We start from the raw sequence: 17,522 nt of genomic DNA on the forward strand, positions 1-17,522 counted from the left end.
TGGCTAAATCCTCTTCCCAGGAGTATAAAAACAAACAAGCAGAAAAAAAAACCCAACCACAACAACAACAACAAAAAAACACAACACAAACAAAAACAACAAAAAGCTTTAACACAGGATATTCCCCACCCTATCATAAAGAGATCCGCTTCCCTTTTTCTAAAATAAGTGTCTAAAAAGCAGATGAAATGTTGCAAAACTCCTTGAAGAGCTGAGTAAATATTGATACACTACGTTTGCTTAGGAATAAGTAATTTTTACTAGTGAATTTTGGAACAGCCAAAGTTTCCTCTCTGCTGGACAATTTTGATAGTACCTGCATTTGGGTGGCAACTAGGACCAAGCTTGCTAGCCAGCTGAAAGAAGAAAAAGCTTTATCCTAAATGTTTTCTTGTCCTGGAGTCCATTAAAATATCACTTGATATTCCAACTTTTGGAGAAATGTGGAGAAACCACTTGCTGCATTGCACCAATAAAAGCGAGAGCAAAGCTACAAACGACCATGTCATGTTTGGAAGAGGCTGAAGCAGAGGACTTTTGGGGAAGTTTGTAGAAAGAATCTGTGGTAGTGGAGAAAGAACACCATGCATTTTTAGTTCAGAGAACTGCAGAAACGACCTGAATTTGCAGAACGGATTTTGAAAAGAGGACTTCTGCTGGGGGGAGGGGGGGATGGAATAACTAGGTTTAACATGGAGAGAACTAGCGCGGGATGTGATAACACAGCTGATTTCTTGGTGCAAATGTGTCGTTGTCTTGGGGTCGTTTCAATACTGGCAGGAGCGGGGTACAGACCTGGTTGTAAAAGGAAAATAAGCAATGCTTTGGGCTCCCAAACCAAGATCCTTCAGCGCTCACGGCCGTGCTGAGTGCCGGGCGAGGGCAGCTGGCGGGGTGTTGTTGCAAGAGGGCGCGGCGGGGCACCGGGCGGGAGCCGGGAAGCGGCGCGGTGCGTGGTACGGGCTCCGGTCCCTGCGGGAAGCGCTCAGGGACCTCGGGCAACACCCGAAGCGCGGCGTTTGCGGCTGGGCCCGGTGGGGTTTGGGGAGGCCTCCTGGAAGGCACCGAAAGCACCAGGGGGGGAAGAAAAAGCGTCTCCGTGGCGTTGGTGCGGGAGGCAGCGGTGGCCAGCAGAGAGCGGAAGGAAGGCAGCGGGTCACACGAGGGGTGACATCGAGGGAGGGAACTGAGGGCAGCGTGGGGCTTGGGGACGTCGTGGGACGCTCCGCAAGCAGCAGGGCAGCCCGGCCCTGCGGCAGTGGGCATCCCTGGGCAGCGGTATCGGGGGGCGGCGGGGCCGGAGCCCAGTCCGGGGGCGGGCAGGACTGCGGGGCGGTGCTGCCCAGGTAGCGGGGGCGGACCGCTTGCCGCCGCTCCCGGCTCGGCTCGGGTTACCTGGGCGGGCCGCGGCGCGGCTCTTCCCGTCTGGCCCGGCCCCCGCGACGGGAAGTGGGAGCGAAGGACTGCGCTCGGACGGCCGGGACGCCGGACCCATGGATCCTCCCGGAGCCCCGCCGCGGCGCCGGCTTCTCCTCGCCGTCTGCTGGCTGGTCGCCGCGGGGACGGTGGCAGGTAGGAGCGGGAAGGGGCGGCGGGGAGCAGGACCACCGGCCGGCTGCCGAGCCCGCACCGCTCCGCTCCCAGGCTCTGCCGGGCGCCTGTCCCGGTGGCGGAACCAGGGCCGCGGTGCCGCTCGCTGCGGGGCCGGGCCGGGGCCGGGCCGGGGCCGGGACACCGCGGGACAGCCGGTGCGGGGACCCGCTCCCACGGGGGTCGGGCGGCCGCTGCGCTGCCCGCTCGGCTGCGGACTTGGTGCGTTCGTGTCTGTGAGCGGAATGCTTTCGGTTTGCAGCAGGAATCGCCCGGAGCGCGTCAGCTGTGTGTGCGTGAGAGCAATGCCGGTAGCGCGCCCAACCTCTTACCGGGCAGAGGAACGGGGATGCTTAAAACCCGGCTTTTGTCTCCCTGTAAGGCAGCGTCTGGCGGGGTCGGCAGCGGTCTTTTAAGGTCTGCCTTCGCTTCCAGGCACTGTCGCTGCCTTAAAAAACAAAGCAGTGAAGCCCACCGCCTTTCTCGCCGTACGTGAGTCTTGCGGCGAGTTCTTGGCAGCCAGGCGAAGGCAGCCGCCGGCAGCGGGGCTCGGCGGCGGCGGCAGCGGGGCTCGGCGGCGGCGGCAGCGGGGCTCGGCGGCGGCGGCAGCGGGGCTCGGCGGCGGCGGCAGCGGGGCTCGGCGGCGGGAGCGGGGCTCGGCGGCGGCGGCCGGGGCTCGGCTTCCCTTGCCGAACGCTTTCTGTCCATTGCCGTTACTTTTGGTTTCCCCACTTTTGGAGTCACGGACGTTTAGTTACGGGAAAGATGTGTGTGCGCCCGAGGATTTCATAAGAACCGGGGCTCTAAGGTTTTTCCTTTGAGTTCTCTCTCTGCTAATGTTCTGCAAAAACGCAGCGTGAAACACGAGAGAAGCGTTACTTGTCAGCTGCCTACAATTGGTTTTACACCTATGAAATCAGCCCTCAGAAACCAGGGAGGATAAAACACAAGCACGAAGCCTGCAGCGCGTTTATCCTGCGCGGCGCAAAGTATTTTCTGGTGTTTCCACATCAGGGCTTTTAGAAATGAAACGTTTTCTGTGTTTCCTATGGCCTCAGCTAATCTCGGCTGGTTACTGCCGCACTCCAGCTCCTCGGAAGCGTCGCCGGGGTTTTGTTTTATAAAAGTGAAATAAGGTCTTGCCCGCGTTTTGTAGCTGGTCCTTGAATTCTGCTCGATTGCTGCAGTGAGGAGATTCTAATAACAAAACTATCGGATTGTACATGTAGTTTATTATTTATTATATTTTTATACGAGAGCAGCCAAGCCCTGGCTGAGCTTTGATGTTACAGACTAGACTAATTTAAAGACCAATTTAAAGCCTCCCAGATTTAAACTTTTTATGCTAATACGATTTATTGATTTGTTTGTAAACCTTGAATATTCCCGCTTCTTTGCGCAATTGAAAATCTCCAATCTTAAGCACAATTACTTCTAATCAAGCATATTAAAGGGAAGCACATAGAACTTCAGAACAGCCATCAGGGGATTACGCTATTTTTTTAATGGCTTGTGGCTTTTGTAGGCAATAAGAAGTTTGGTCATGTACAGACAGAATGCTTGGAGCTGCGTAGTCATGTTAAATAAGTATCTTTTTTTACTATGATCTAAAGGACTCGGTATTTGTAAACTCAAGGCCCCGATGCTGTTCCTAAAACCTGGCATACGTTTTTGTTATTGGAACAGGTATATAGGTAAAGAACTTCTGGCTAGGTTTGGTTTCCTCGGAAGCAGCTGTATTTTTCTAAGAACAAAAATTTCTCTTGTCTGCTCCCGAGGTCAGCTGTGCACCTGAGCAAACAAACAAACAACAAATTCCTCAAGCTTTTAACTCTTCAAAAGAGCTAAGCACATTCATTATTAAACCAATAAATCCAACCCAAACTAATCTGCGATTGTATGAAATGAGTTATTCTCATTTTCTGTGCAATGGTAACAGTGTCTGATCCTGCCACTGCCTGGCCTGCACGCGAACGTCTCCAAGCGCTCCAGGAGTTGATGGATTTTCTCCAAGCTTTGGCAGCTCTGGCTCTCGGGAAATATAAGATTATAGTGTCACAGACACTTTGAGCAGAATTCCTGCTGGTTTGCCTTTCTGTCTGCCCTTCTCCTTGTGCTGGTAGATGGAAATGGGGCTGCACCGTGACCTGGAGGGGAAAACTCTCCCAGAGGAATTATTCTGCCCTTTCCCTATTCGTGCCCCAAATGTTGGTGTGGGTTGAGCCTGATTTCCTGGGACAAGCAAATTTCCTGGGATGAGCAAGACCTGCAGCACTGGTTTGTGAAATTACTGCGTAACAAGGTACTTTCTGTTCACGGACAAATAGGTGATGCTGCCTCAGTGATGATACCTGTGATAACCTTGAAGAAGGAGTCTCATTTGGCCTCTTATTTACATCTTCTAATATTACCCATTAGAGTAGACCTTTCAAAAAGAATCACTTTCATTTTTCTTAGGGAATTACCAATTGGTAATTTATTTTTTTTTCTAGAATTGGAGTCTGACACATACTTTAATTTTTCCTGGCAGTTTTCTATTTGCCTTGGTTTTTAATACGACCTTCAGTCTGTGCGACTGCACTGAGTCACAGCCTTCTCAATACCCACAAAAGTAAGGAAGGGTCAGTGCACAAATGGATTTATCCCAGCAACTATCTCTGAGTCACGGCTCTTCCTCTGCTTCTATCTCGCTTTTGGGGAGGTGAAAAAAGTGCACGGCTGAAGTGTGCCAGTAGTAATTTACTGGTTATCCCACACTGGTTTTTACTTACTGTGCTGGAGCACAGCATTAAGGGTTTAATAGGTGAGTAATTGAAGAAGCGTTGTGGTTTCTTTGTTGTTTGTTAACATTCTCGGTTTTGCCTGGGTTGGGCTAAATTGTGTTTCTAACACACAGCTGTTGCTTGCAACGTGCAATCTCTTGTCATTTCATGATTTCTGTCTAAAATGGTGTGGATGGATAATTTTAGGGTAGAATAAAGTATTAGTTGTTCCACAAAATGTATATGCTGTTTCTACTAAAGATTTAGCAGGTGTGATGCAAACTCACAGCAGAAAGGACCCGAAAAATGCGACTCCTCTTCCTCCCACGAGCATAAACTGCTACACTGGTGCACACTGTGATTTCTTAAAAATTACTTTTCAGTTGTTTGGTTAGTGGGTTTGTGTGTGTGTGTGTGTGTGTGTGCATATTTCTTGTAATTATTTAAGTGATTGATGAGCTGACATAACAGGAATAGCAGAAACAATGTAGTGGTCAGTAGTTTATCTGATAACAAACACAAGCTGGTGAAGTTAAGTCATTTGTCTTCCTCTCCCTTGGAGAGTTTGTATTATTGATGGTAAAACGTAGAGCAACAGGGTTGTTACACTGGTAACTTCTTTCTTTTAGGAACAAAAGTTCTTCCACCTCCATCCAACCTGGACTACTCATTTATCCAAATCTGCACCCTGAACTGGACGTGGAACCCCCCAGAGAACGTCAGCAGTAGCTGCGACCTGGAGTATTCCAGCGACATTGTGATTGATGAGGTCCCACAGGACAAAAGAGTAAGTGCATCACCTCCTTAAACTCTCTTATGCTCCATTCTTATTGCAATAAAACTGTGTGTAAGCATATATACATACACAAATGTAAACATGTATGCGTGTATATATGGCTTTTAATACAGCTTTTACTACTTGTCATGGGATCAAAACCTCAAGTATGAGTCATACCAGCATGTGGGGGATCTGCAGATCAGAAAAATCTGTCTGTCGCTCTCTGATAATTGAGCTGCTACTGATAACACAGAGGCATGGTCACAGTAATGTGAAAAGGCTTGTTTCAGTCTCTGCTCGTGAATCTTTCTAGAAAAAACCCGATATACTCAGGGCAGTCCTGACCCTTAAGACTTAAATGTGATTTTTGCAAAGGGCAATCTCCCCAGCTTTGAGCTCAATTCGAGAAAGGGGTGTGTGCATTAACCTTGGCGTACTTGCAATTTGACAGTACAGTGTCTTCTGGAGGTCATGCCAAGTATTAATGTGTTCCTGTGTTTGCCCTCTCCCTGTGGGCACTCAAAATTACCCCAGGGGCTGTGTTATGAACCTGACTTGGAACGTGTTTGTTCCCTGGAACAGAAATAGTAAAACTTGTCAGGTTTGGGCTGTCATTCTTATTCCTGTGATGGATGGTTTGCAGCCCAGATGTGACCTTTGGTGTGGATTAACATCTGTTTGGTCAGGACTCAAGAGCAGCATCACCACTGTACTGAAGGGGCTGTAGGACAAGTATTTTTACGATTTATGGCCAGTAAGATAATACGCCGTCAGTCCAGAATTCCCGACCATCAGAACTTGAAACCTTGGACACACATGGACTGTGAGGTTGGCAGCGCTGCTGGCTTGGATACAGTTAAAATCCATACGATGCCTCTTGAAACTGTGCTTTGTTGTTGAGCCCCATTACCCTTTTATGGCCTGATGTTTACAATGGCCTCTTCACGGTGACTGCTGCGCTTCTCTGACAGCTCCAGGATATCCTGGACTTGAAGTAAGGCTGTAGCTTGGAAAAGAACTGAGCTGATTTAGTGGCTTAAGACTGCTAACAGGGTGATACTTAAAACACCCCTTTCTCTAATGATCTTTATCAGACCTTTGGATGAACCAGCTGAACTTGCTGACTGAACGGAAGCCTGTTTCCCTCTTCTGATGTGTTCATTAAGAAATTAACAAGTTGAAAATCTGCTTGGTTAACAAGCTGAATGAGTTTGTGGAAGGGTCTAGCAGCCGTTTAAGGTCAGCAGGAGTGAAAGAGTTGTGGGACAGTGGTTTCACGCGACAGGATGAATCAGGCTGCGTATCATCTTGCTGCATCTTTTTGCGTTACAGCTGGTGGAACCTGGTCTGTTAATTGCTGTTTGATCTCCTTGCCCTGTCACTTGTGCCAATATTTATTATTTTTTTAATGTGCATGAGGGTTACACCATTCTTTGGTCAAAACAAACACCTTTTTTTAACAAACAGTTAAGTAACAAACATCCCCTAGCCCAGTAAATGATGCTCAGGAAAGTGTATGAGAAGAGGGTGAGCCTTTTTCTCACACAAACACATACTCTCTTCTGAAAATGGAAGCTTGTGGACTACTTGAGCCTGATGTGGTGTCACTGTATTTAATAGCCATTTGCAGGTTTTGTTATTGTTTTCGCTTCGTTCCTTAAATCCATGCAAACTCTTCTCAGTGTTTTTTTGGTTACCTCTTCAAATGTTTGTTCTCCTCTTCATCACACTCCTGTGGACGTGCACACACAGAAAGATGAAGATACAGATCTGTACACTCCTGTTTATATAGCTGTAGTGTAAACACGCTTGTTTTGCATTGTTCACGAAGACTTACTGTGGAACCATTTTCTCCCACGCTGTAGCCATCTCTTGATCTCAGTGTGGCCATAGTTCACATCTGCAGGTCACTGGGGTAGAAGCAGTTTTTCCCTGGGTGAGTTCAGAGTGCACCTGAGGAGGAGAGAGAGAAAAGCTGAGCGATTCCTGTGTCGTCAGCCACTCATTTCGTTTGGCCGTGAGCTGCGGGCTCTCCGAGGGGCTGTAACGTACCCCCCCCTTAACAGTTCATTCCCGTATGTCTGATCTAAACCCAGGAATGGACTAAAAGTCGCTTCCGTCTGACGGAGACGTTCTTGAATGAGGAAATGCGTTTCAAAGTGAGAAGTGAATGCAAGCACGATAACACCAGCGAGCCCAGCCGATGGGTGGAGACCTCCCTCCTGCCAAAAGGTAACACGTGCCGCAGCCTGAGCTGGGACAGACCTGCCCCTCTTGTCCCGAGGAGACACGGACGTCTCTTCTGTCCTATTTTAACAACCTATCCTAGAAATATGTCTTGGGGAAATGGGGAAATAGCAGGCATGAGGGCTAGTTCAACTGCTAGATTTTAGAGAGAACAATTATACTACATTTAAGCATAGCTGGCGTCTTCTGAAGCTTAAAACCTTATGGGTAAGCTTGTAAAATGTAAACCACGCCAATGAAAGTCACTTTTTCCTCCAAGGCAGTGATGTTATTCCTGTTACTCCTCTTGTACCTGCAGTGCTGTGGCGGTGGGATGAGAGATAACTTCAGTTGTATTATGCCAGCTGATTTTGTGACCAACATCTAAGTTAGGGGGAGTTTGTATGATTTTTTGGTACAAAGAATAAGTCCCTAAAATAGAGGGATGAATCTAACAAATTTAACAGTTTTCTGAAAAGTTTTTTCCATACAAAAATGCAGGACTGAATATCGAAGGCTTTATTCCACAATTGCTGTGCCTGGGCGATACATTGATAGCTCTATTCACAATTGCTATGGACTTGTTTGTATTTACGTTCTGTAATTTGGGTTTTCAGTGTGTTGAAGAAGTTGAATATCTAGAGGTATACAGGTCTCCATTAAAAATTCAAGTTACCCCAGTGTTGCTTTTGTCTGTACTTAAGATTTACAGGTATTTCCATATTCCAAATACTGAGAAATTAATACTGTATCTGGAGAAGATACTGTAATTAAATGCTGCCTATTCTTTGCCATCAGTGGCTGTAATAGCTATAACAAAGCTAAGTGCTATCTCTATAGTTGCCAGTTACTTTAACACCTTTTTGAAGTATCTGTAGTTTAATAGAACAAAGTATTTTCCTTACCCAACACCTTGTCCTTAGCAACAGGTAACTCAAAGTAGTAAGTCAGACGTGGTAGAAACTGCGATTCCCTGCTATGGTTAGTTTGCCTTTAGAAGTTGTCCTGCTGAGATTTCAGCTATTGCAAGCAATAAACAGCTGGGATCCATCTCTGGCTGTGCCGAGACAGGCAGCTCGGGCTGAGGGGTAACCCATCGCTGCCTGCCAGTTCCAGTTACATAGAAAAGGGATGTTTTACTTCTGGAAACTGAAGACTCTTAGCAGCAAAATAAATCTGAAGTGACCTTTCCAACTTGCCTTGCAGGTATTCCAGGTACTGCTGCTGTTGGCTTGAGCTGTGTTTGGCACAATTTGGAGCACATGGTTTGTACGTGGCATCCTGGGGAGAATGCAAGCAGTGACACCAACTACACGTTGTTCTACTGGTTCGTATGAACTTTTTATTCCCAACTCTGAAGTGCTTTAAGCACTAATCTTTAGTTTTACGTTACACATTTTACTTGTCTGCTTCCTGTTGCTTTGAAAGGTCCTGGGGAGTTGTGTACAAGTCAGTGTTGAATCCAGTCCAACAGAAAATTTCACTGCTGAAGGGTCAAGAAGTTGCCAAGTCTTTTTGGGAAATAGATGCAACTATTAAATGAAGCACTGGCTGCTTCTGTAGCCTACTTTAAAATAACTGCTGTTGTTTTCTAATTTTTCTAATTGTGGATTCAAAGAGGGAATAATGCGTAACTGAGCTAGACTAATGTATTAATTGTTTCCTTCACAACCCAACAAACATGGGTTGTTTAAGTTACGATCGCTCACTAATGTATGTGTCAGCTCTTAAATCACTGGAAAATGGTATGAAAGCATTAATAACACTTAGCAGTAGTTTTGTTTGTATCTTCGATGTCATAAATAACTGTTTCACCTTGAAAGTTATAGAGAACATCTTTTTATCATCATCCCCATTTGCCTGCTGAATGCTATAAACAGACTCGTGTTCCAAAGGAGCAGAGTTGTGGTGTGAGCAAAGACTTGGCATCAAGATCTGTGCACGCTCGTCTGTGCATACATTTTCAGGTTGATGGGGCTTGTGAAATGCCAGATTGCATTAGTTTCTGTAGAAACACTGCAGTTTTCTTTCTCAAAGTTCCTTGTTGGGGTTTTAAATCAGCTTTCTGTCTTACCTGAACTAACTAAACTCTTTCCTCTTACCTGAACTAACTAAACTCTTTCCTCTAGCTGTTCAATTTAATGCATTCAGACAGCAAACAGCAGAAAACTTGCTGCTTTAGTTAAATGCAGGGAGGACTGATCTGTCTCTCAACTGTTACTTTTTCTTTTTCTTGTAAGAACAGTGACAATGACGTGCTGAAGATCTGAATTTCTAGGTGTATGGATACTTAATAATGCTATAGAGAAGAGCTATATATTTTCAATTTGCCCCTTAATTGCTGTCACTGCAGCTACATCTTTTATTACAAAGTGTTTTAATTTTAATTTAACCCCTGTCAAATGACTTCTAAATGCCATTAAAATGTCCGTTGCCTTCATTTACTGCAAGACTTTGGGCTCCCTCAGTCACGGTGGTCCCTCAGGACAGGAGAGCCAGCTCAGGTTGGTCAGTGCTGCACTTGCACTGCTTCTCACAAGGCTTGTCCTCCGTCGGTTCAGGTGGTTCCCATTGTAGTAATTCCCATAACATGCAACTCAAATCCCAGGTTAAAACAATTCAAAGGTATACCCATTGCAGCCTCCACCCCTGGTCCCTTTGGACCAGACCAGTGGGTTTAACATTGCAATGAATTCCTCCCCTTGCCCCTGCTCCAGCTTGGACTTACCCACAGACTGCAGTCCCTTAGGGGAGTACCTGCTCCAAGTGGAGCCTGACCTGTGAGCCACAGTCTCCCCAGGGGGATACCTGCTGCAGCATGGACCTATCCACAGCCATAGTCATTTTACGGTGCACCTGTTCCTCCATGGCCTCCTCCATGGGCCACAATGCCTTCAGCGATGCCCCTGCTCCAGTGTGTCCTTGCCTGCAGCCTCAGTGCCTTCAGAAGTTACCTTGCTCTGTTGTGGGCTCATCCCTGGCCACATGCTTTGAGCTGATCCCGTGTGACAGATGCTTCAGGGTGGCTTGATGCTGTAGTATGGACACAATTCCTTCAGAGCTGTATCTGCTGTGGCACAGACCATGGGCACAGATGCTTCAAGAGGCTTCTGCTCTGGTGTGAATTCATGCACATACGCAGATGCTGCAGGGTGTCCTGCTCCCACGTGGACTCATCCCTAGGTCACAGTTCTTTTGACTCAAGCTCCCACTGGAGTTCCATCCCACCTGTCCAGTTCAGCAGCACAGAAGCAGCCCAGGCATCTGCCAGCCCAGACACACCTCCGCTGCTCTTATCAAAATCCCAGGCACAGCACAGTAGATGATCAGCACTACAGTGAAAATGAGAAAGGCCACTAACGAGCACTGGACACTAACATACAGCAATACAAGCAAGCCCCGTGGCAGGCACAGGAGCCTGCTAATTAACAGCTGAACAGCACTAGCAGCTGTAGATTTGATCTAGCACTTTCCATTCAAACCTGTTGTTATCTTGAACCCTTCAATCCCCACATCAGGCACCGAAAAGGACTTTCGTGGTTTTTCACTTACTCCCCTCACAGTGGGAGGGGGGGAGAGAATTGGAGAAGTGAAAGTTGGAGAAATTGTGGGTTGAGATAAAGACACTTTAACAGCTCAAGCAGAGGCTGTGCGTGCAAGCAAAGCAAAGCAAAACACGGAATTCATTCCCCACTTCCCATGTTCAGCCATCCCCAGGAAAGCAGGGCGGTTCCATCACACGTAATGGTTACATGGAAAGACAAATGCCATCACTCTGAACATCCCCTTCCTTCTTCCCCCTACTTTATATGCTGAGCATGACCTCATACAGTATGGGCTATCCCTTTGGTCTTTCGGGCAGCTGCCCCCTCCCAGCTTCTCATGCACCCCCTCACCCACTGGCTCGTGGGATGGTGTGAGGAGCAGAAAGGGACATGGCTCTGTAGGCACTGCACAGTGCTTTATGGTAACAGAAACATCTCTCTCTTATCAACACTGCTTTCAGCACAGATCCAAATTACACCATGAAGAAAATGAACTCTATCCCAGCCAAACCCAGCACGTTCTACGTATGAGGACAGATGATTTCTGCCTTCCCCAGTCCCTGTATATTGAGATGTGAAGTAGAAGAATGTCACTTGCTATTATGCTCCTAGACAGAGCTCTGATTTGCTCTATATCGCTTTTAAATAAATAAACAACCAGTTTTCTTGGGAGGAAAAGCTATGGGCATATCTTCATTGGGACTCAGAGAACAAAAGCATGGGAGAAGGTTGTCCCAGCTTCTCTGTGCCTGGAAGTGAATACTTATATTTTGAAAAGCAAGTGCAAGCAACAGGTGAAACTCAAACAAGAGCTGTAATACCTGGGGCATAGCTAAAGGATCGGCACACACCATCACAGAAATGAAATTATGTTGATAGGAAGTTATTTTAATTATTTATTTTTCCCCTGAAATTGTTTTCCCATGTGGAAAATATGGACCAAAGCTGAAAGCAGCTGTTTTCTTTGATGCTTTGATACAACCTGCCTCTCTTTCTGCTACCTGACACTTTACAAAACCAATATTCTTCCTAGAGCTTGAGATAATTTAGAACTTTCTTACTTTGCTTTTAAATATGCATGTCTTTTAATGCAAGATCAACCTTTAGAATTTGTAACATGGGTTTAAAACTAAGCTTTTCCCTTGCTGCCCTAGTCCTTTGAAATTTAAAAACCCTATTTTTGTTCCTATAGGTTTGAGGGTTTGAAAACCCACAAGAAGTGCAACAACTATTCTGTGCACCAAGGACTCTTTCGATGTGCTTTCAATCTTAGCTTCCCAAAATCCACCAATACTTACCCAACTATAAGTATTTTGATTAGAGATGATTCTGAAGAAATAAGGCCTGTGTGTACAAGTAAAAATCCTACCACCCTTGGTAAGTTGAACACTGCATTATAAAAATAACTTAAAACGGAAGTTTGCTGGTGTATTGTTGTGTTTGAGAAGCTCAAACTTCATAAGCTGTGGATGAGACAGCATGTTTCTCTCCCTTCTTTTATTGGTCTTTGATTTGACAATTATATAGACAGGATTTGGGGGGTGGGGATTGGAGGGGGGGGTATTTTCCATTAATTTTGACTCTTACTGTTTTGTTGGTTTTATTCTTTTCTTGACTTGGTACTTTTTCCTCTCTCCATTCCTGGTATAAGTGTAATATTATGCAACATAGGACTTGAACAATTTTTGTAAGCAGTAAAACATACTTCTTAACTAATTTGCCCATTTTGCATTTCAGTAAAACCTGCTACACCAAGACAAGTTACACTGGCAAAGATTAATGATGAAATACTTGTAGAATGGAGTACATCAGACACCTTTGACAGGAATTGTTTGTTTTATGAAGTTGCATATCACAATGGCGATTTGGACACCCCTCAGACAATTAAAGTAATTTTTTATTATGTACAATTAACTGATTTTTTTTCACTATGTATCTTTTATAACGTGCATTGATATTTGCAGTAACTCAAATTATTTGTTGTTTAACAATGAAAAAAATATTTAAGCTGCTGGTGAACGTGTCTGGTGCACTGGCTGGAAGTGTATGGCCATAAGATTCTTCTCCCCCACACTAGGTTTCTGGCCATAATATCTGTACAGCTCAATTCATTGGAGTCTTTTGAGTCCTTGCCATTGTTTCTTAGGCCACAGCAGTAATGTGTAAGAACAGGAAGATCAGGACACACACTGCAGTGCGCAGACCTGTTTGTTCCTCAGTGATACAGGACTTTGGTCTGTTGGTGTTGGGATTTCCTGGTGCTGGTCTGTGCTCGCTCAGATAACTGCCTTGTTCTTGAATGATGTGACTTGATGGCTGCAGAGCAAAACGGATTGCTGGACAACACAAGAACACAGAATGTTATACCAAAAAGCCAAGGGGATTAAAAAAAAGCAAGGGTGGGAGGGGAGAAATAGGTGTGAGCTCTTAGATACGCTGATTTTAGTGTGGATATGGAAAGCATTGAGTCCAGTGTCTGGATGTACTCGTGCCTGTATCTGCATAGCCAAACTGTTTGATCAGAATGGTCAACAGCATGATGAACTTCAGAGTGAGGTGGCAGGTGTCTCCTGCGGAGCAAATCTCCTTGTTTGTCCTAGCCTAAATTTAACTAACTCAAATAATATAAACGTTTCTCAGGAAACTGGCATTTTTGGATCAAAAGTAAGTGAAGTTAGATCCCATCTAGTGTGTGCCTCTCTGTAGAGGAATCACAGAAGACTTTGGCATTGTCCAAGTTAGACCAACATCGCAGCCCTGACAGAGAGAGGAAGACAGTGCAAACTGCAAGTGCTTCTTGGGGGAAAAAAAAGAAAACAGAAAGGCACTGATCCAGGCACTGAGTCTTAGTTTAATCATCTATGCCAAATGCAGTGTGATGGATGTAGCCATTAATAAGAGTAAATCTTAGTTTTGGAATCTCTATTTAGACAGGACTGGATAAATGCTACTGGGTCCTATTTTAGGAAGTTCAGTATTTCACAAAAAGATCTTACATGAAAACATTGAGAATAAATTAACTGCATAATGAAAACAGGCTTGTAAAAGGCTGGAAATACACTGGGAATTGAACCAAGCAAGTGAACGTTTCTTTTTACCTTAGGTTGAAAATAATTACACATCGATTCCCAGCATTGATCCTAACAGCAAGTACATCTTCAAAGTAAGAGCAAGTCCAAAGCCCGAGTGCTACAGCAGCAAGTTCTCTAGTGAATGGAGTGAAGAAAGGAGTATTGGTGAGAGCCCTTGTTCCTGCAACTTGTTGAGCTTTGTGCTTCATCTGCAAGGCGTGTCATACCTTTTGTCTGCTAAACAGATGGGAGCCAGAGATCATCTTCCTACGTGACTCTTAATTTTAGGTGAAAAGAGCTCAAGAGAGTTCTAGTTCTTCAGCAGTGCCATCACTGTGTGCTGTAGGGCTATATATGTTGATGGGGTGCTGTCGTGTAGCTGCGCAGTGACCCCTGGCCGGTGCTGCCAGCTTTTCTGGCAGGTCTCATTCGTTTGCATTTTCTTGCCAAATGTTGTCTACATTGTAATATCATGCTCTGCAAAATGAGTCTCTGCCTACAAAACTGCTAGTGGATTGGCAAAACAATCAAGTCTATGATTGAATCAGAAAATTATTTTGTTGTCATTACTCCTAAAAAGCCTCTCAAGACATTCCTAAGTTTCTACAATTTTTGTTTTCTAGGTGAGAAGATGGACTCTACGTTCTATTTTGTGTTAATAATCACCATCCCATTAATAGTAGCAGTGTCAACAATAATTCTACTAGTTTATCTGAAAAGGTAAAATCTCAACTTTGCTGTGTTTCAGTAGCATCTGGTTTATCCACAATGTGTATCACATAATGAAAATAGCAGCACCATTGCATCTCAGTCATTGGAATTAGGTTTATAGACCATATAGATGCTCTGGCTGCACTTGGGTAGCATTGCTTACATCTGCTTACTGTTAGATTTTTGTTGCACAGCTGTCGCGTCCCGTCTCTTTAAGCAATGAAGGCTAAATTCAAAATTAAGCTTGTATATAAACCATATTTTACTGGATCTTATTTTAAATAGTATATTTTTTGTTGTTTTGGTCAACAGTGAAAGTTATTTATAATCCATCTGTATGATCGTTCCTGTTTCCTTTTGGTCTGGGGAGCAGAAATAAGAGTTGAGTAGAGCTGCGTAGAAAATTAGGGCTGGCCAAAGCTGACTCCAAAAATTTTCTTGACTGCCCCCAAGAATAACTTTGAAATGGTGATTTTAAAAATAATACATCTTTCATCTAAATATTTTCTTTTTAATTTTCTGAAGGCTGAAGATATTAATTCTTCCACCAATTCCAGACCCTAGAGAAATTCTTAAGCGCATGTTTGGAGAGCAGAATGAGGATTCCCAGGTTAGTAAAAAGCTGTTGGGCTACTGGATATGCTTATCTTTAAACATATTAAAGAAACCTATATTAATAGGTGTATCATATGAAGATACAAGTATTTAAAATAGTAAGAGTTGTTCGGAAACAATTACCTGAGAGGGGTTTCCCCCCCCCCCCCCAAATTGCACACACTTTTCTAGGTACATTACCACAATTGCATTATTCTGTTATTTCACAGACTGCTGGTCCCTTAAGTATGTTTTGGGTTGGTTTGGGGGTTGGGTTTTTTTGGGTGGGAGTTTTCTGGGTGTTCAGGTTTTTTTGCCGGTTGTGCCTTTTCCCCCTTCCCCCCCAACTCTGTTAAACTTCTCCTGAACGTTCAGGTCTATCTCTGCTAGTTGCTCATATTCATGATGCTGAATAAAGCCATTCACATTTGACTTGAGAAACTTATATTTTTAGCACTTTCACATTCACAGTCAGTTAGCCATGAAGTAAATCAGGACATTTCGCTTCACACTGGCAAAAGAACAAAACTAACTATTGCTGCTTCAAGCTTTGGTTGATGAAAAATTTGCTATAAGAAAAATAAATGTAATACTGATTATGGAAACTATTATTTCTAAATAATCTCAGTAGCTCGTTATAAAACTCCCAAGGGAAGTACACTGACAAGTCCAAACTCAAACCTGGACATGAAGCAATGTGTGTTGTTCTCTGAACAGAGTCCTTGTATGGGAGGGACCTTCTCACTCACTGTGGCATCTCAGAATTTATCCCACTTGTGAAATGTTTGTGTGTCTGGCACTGCATGTGCATTGGATGTTCTCAGTTGAACTGGAGCTGCAGGCCTCCCAGTTGGAAATGGAATCAGAGTCCAAAACCCAGTATTCCCTTTTTCTGCAGGGGTATTCTGAGTTCACCTAATACTAAAACAGAACTATGTGGAAAGAATGGATCTGGCCTCCAAGTTTACTACCTTTTGGATAAATATTTCAGCATGTGTTGGTCATTATGGGACTAAGATGGGACACTTGGCCATGAGGATCATAAGTATAGGAGCAGTTAAACTTTGTCATGCTTTGATAAGTGCTTTGTTACTGCCCCAAGTAATGTTACGTTCTTGTCTCTAAGTATTATCTTAATGTCTTTGTGCTCAGAGTCTCAGTGAAAACTCCAGTAAGTGTGTATATCCTCACTTCTCCATCTTCCTGTCTGAGCTTCACCCATTAGCTGTAGTTGTAAGCACTCTAAAGATGGGGGCCAACCTTCAGTACAACTCTTCTGTCAACCAGGCCTGAGCTGTGTCCCTAATAACCACAATTCATTGCCCAGCTGACTCGGCTTTTTCACCATCATATAGGCAGTATGTAGTGAAATGAGTCTGCTGTACTCTTATTGGGTTGAAATAACAATGCTCATCATGAAGAAGTGCTGTCAAAGACATTGTTCTTCTCTTTCAGAACTGTGCAAAGGATGATTCTGTGAATGCTTTCGACAGGCTGATTAAGGAAGAAGAAATTCATTCTTTAATTTTAACAGAAACTCCAGTGTGTGTTAATTCTGAAAAAGAAAACCGATAAACTGCTTTACCAAAGATGAGGAAACTTTCATTCCTGCTCTTGTACCTCAGGTGACAACATAGATGTGAAGAGGTCTGCAAGACATTCACCAATTTTCACCTTACTGAGTCCTCTCTGAGCCTTACTTCTCTGATGCTCAGAAGATACATCAGTAACTGTGGCCATTGCTCCATCTCTGGCAGAAGTACTCATCTTGGATCACTCAAGATGAGCATGTACATAACTTTGATCTGACTGCATCGCAGCATCTCTCGTTCTGGCTCCAGCCAGCTCTGTCCTATTACTTGTCGTTTGCACTTGTGTTTGTGCCTCACATGAGACTGTCAATGAGCATTTTTGAGCAAGCACTGTGACTTCTCTGAAGTATTTGGCTCGATTTTGCAGCAGGTGAGATGAGGCTCGTTTACAGTAGATGGCTCATTAGTGCTTCTTTGTGGGACTGATGCCAGACCATGCACCATTTATGGATGGCCTGTTTTGTGTACTCTGGGGCAGGATGATTTCCAGAAGGCATTCATGGACTGAACTTCTTATGCTTCTGGTTCTGGTCAGTGTGTCATGGCTGTGGCCTGGTCAAATCCCTTTAAAAAAGGGTTGGTTTTAATTTACCCCGTGTATGAAAAGCCTCTCCACCTCGCAGCTGATATTCAGACCACACACAGAAAAGGCT

At 44.6% G+C, this 17,522-nt stretch overlaps 1 protein-coding gene across 1 annotated transcript; it reads left to right on the plus strand.

The window, feature by feature from the left end:
• Positions 1-1,478: 1,478 nt before the first annotated feature.
• Positions 1,479-16,852, plus strand: IL13RA1 (interleukin 13 receptor subunit alpha 1; the record flags this gene model as incomplete). Its single annotated transcript, XM_084269129.1, has 10 exons — positions 1,479-1,572; positions 4,982-5,139; positions 7,227-7,362; positions 8,563-8,683; positions 12,094-12,278; positions 12,639-12,790; positions 14,005-14,137; positions 14,596-14,692; positions 15,209-15,293; positions 16,733-16,852. Exons 1-10 carry the CDS (start codon positions 1,494-1,496, stop codon positions 16,850-16,852), a joined length of 1,266 nt encoding a protein of 421 aa, XP_084125255.1. The 5' UTR covers positions 1,479-1,493.
• Between the last annotated feature and the right edge of the window lie 670 nt (positions 16,853-17,522).

This window comes from Gallinula chloropus (genome assembly GCF_964237585.1).
Source record: "Gallinula chloropus genome assembly, chromosome: 11".
Lineage (NCBI taxonomy): Eukaryota > Metazoa > Chordata > Aves > Gruiformes > Rallidae > Gallinula > Gallinula chloropus.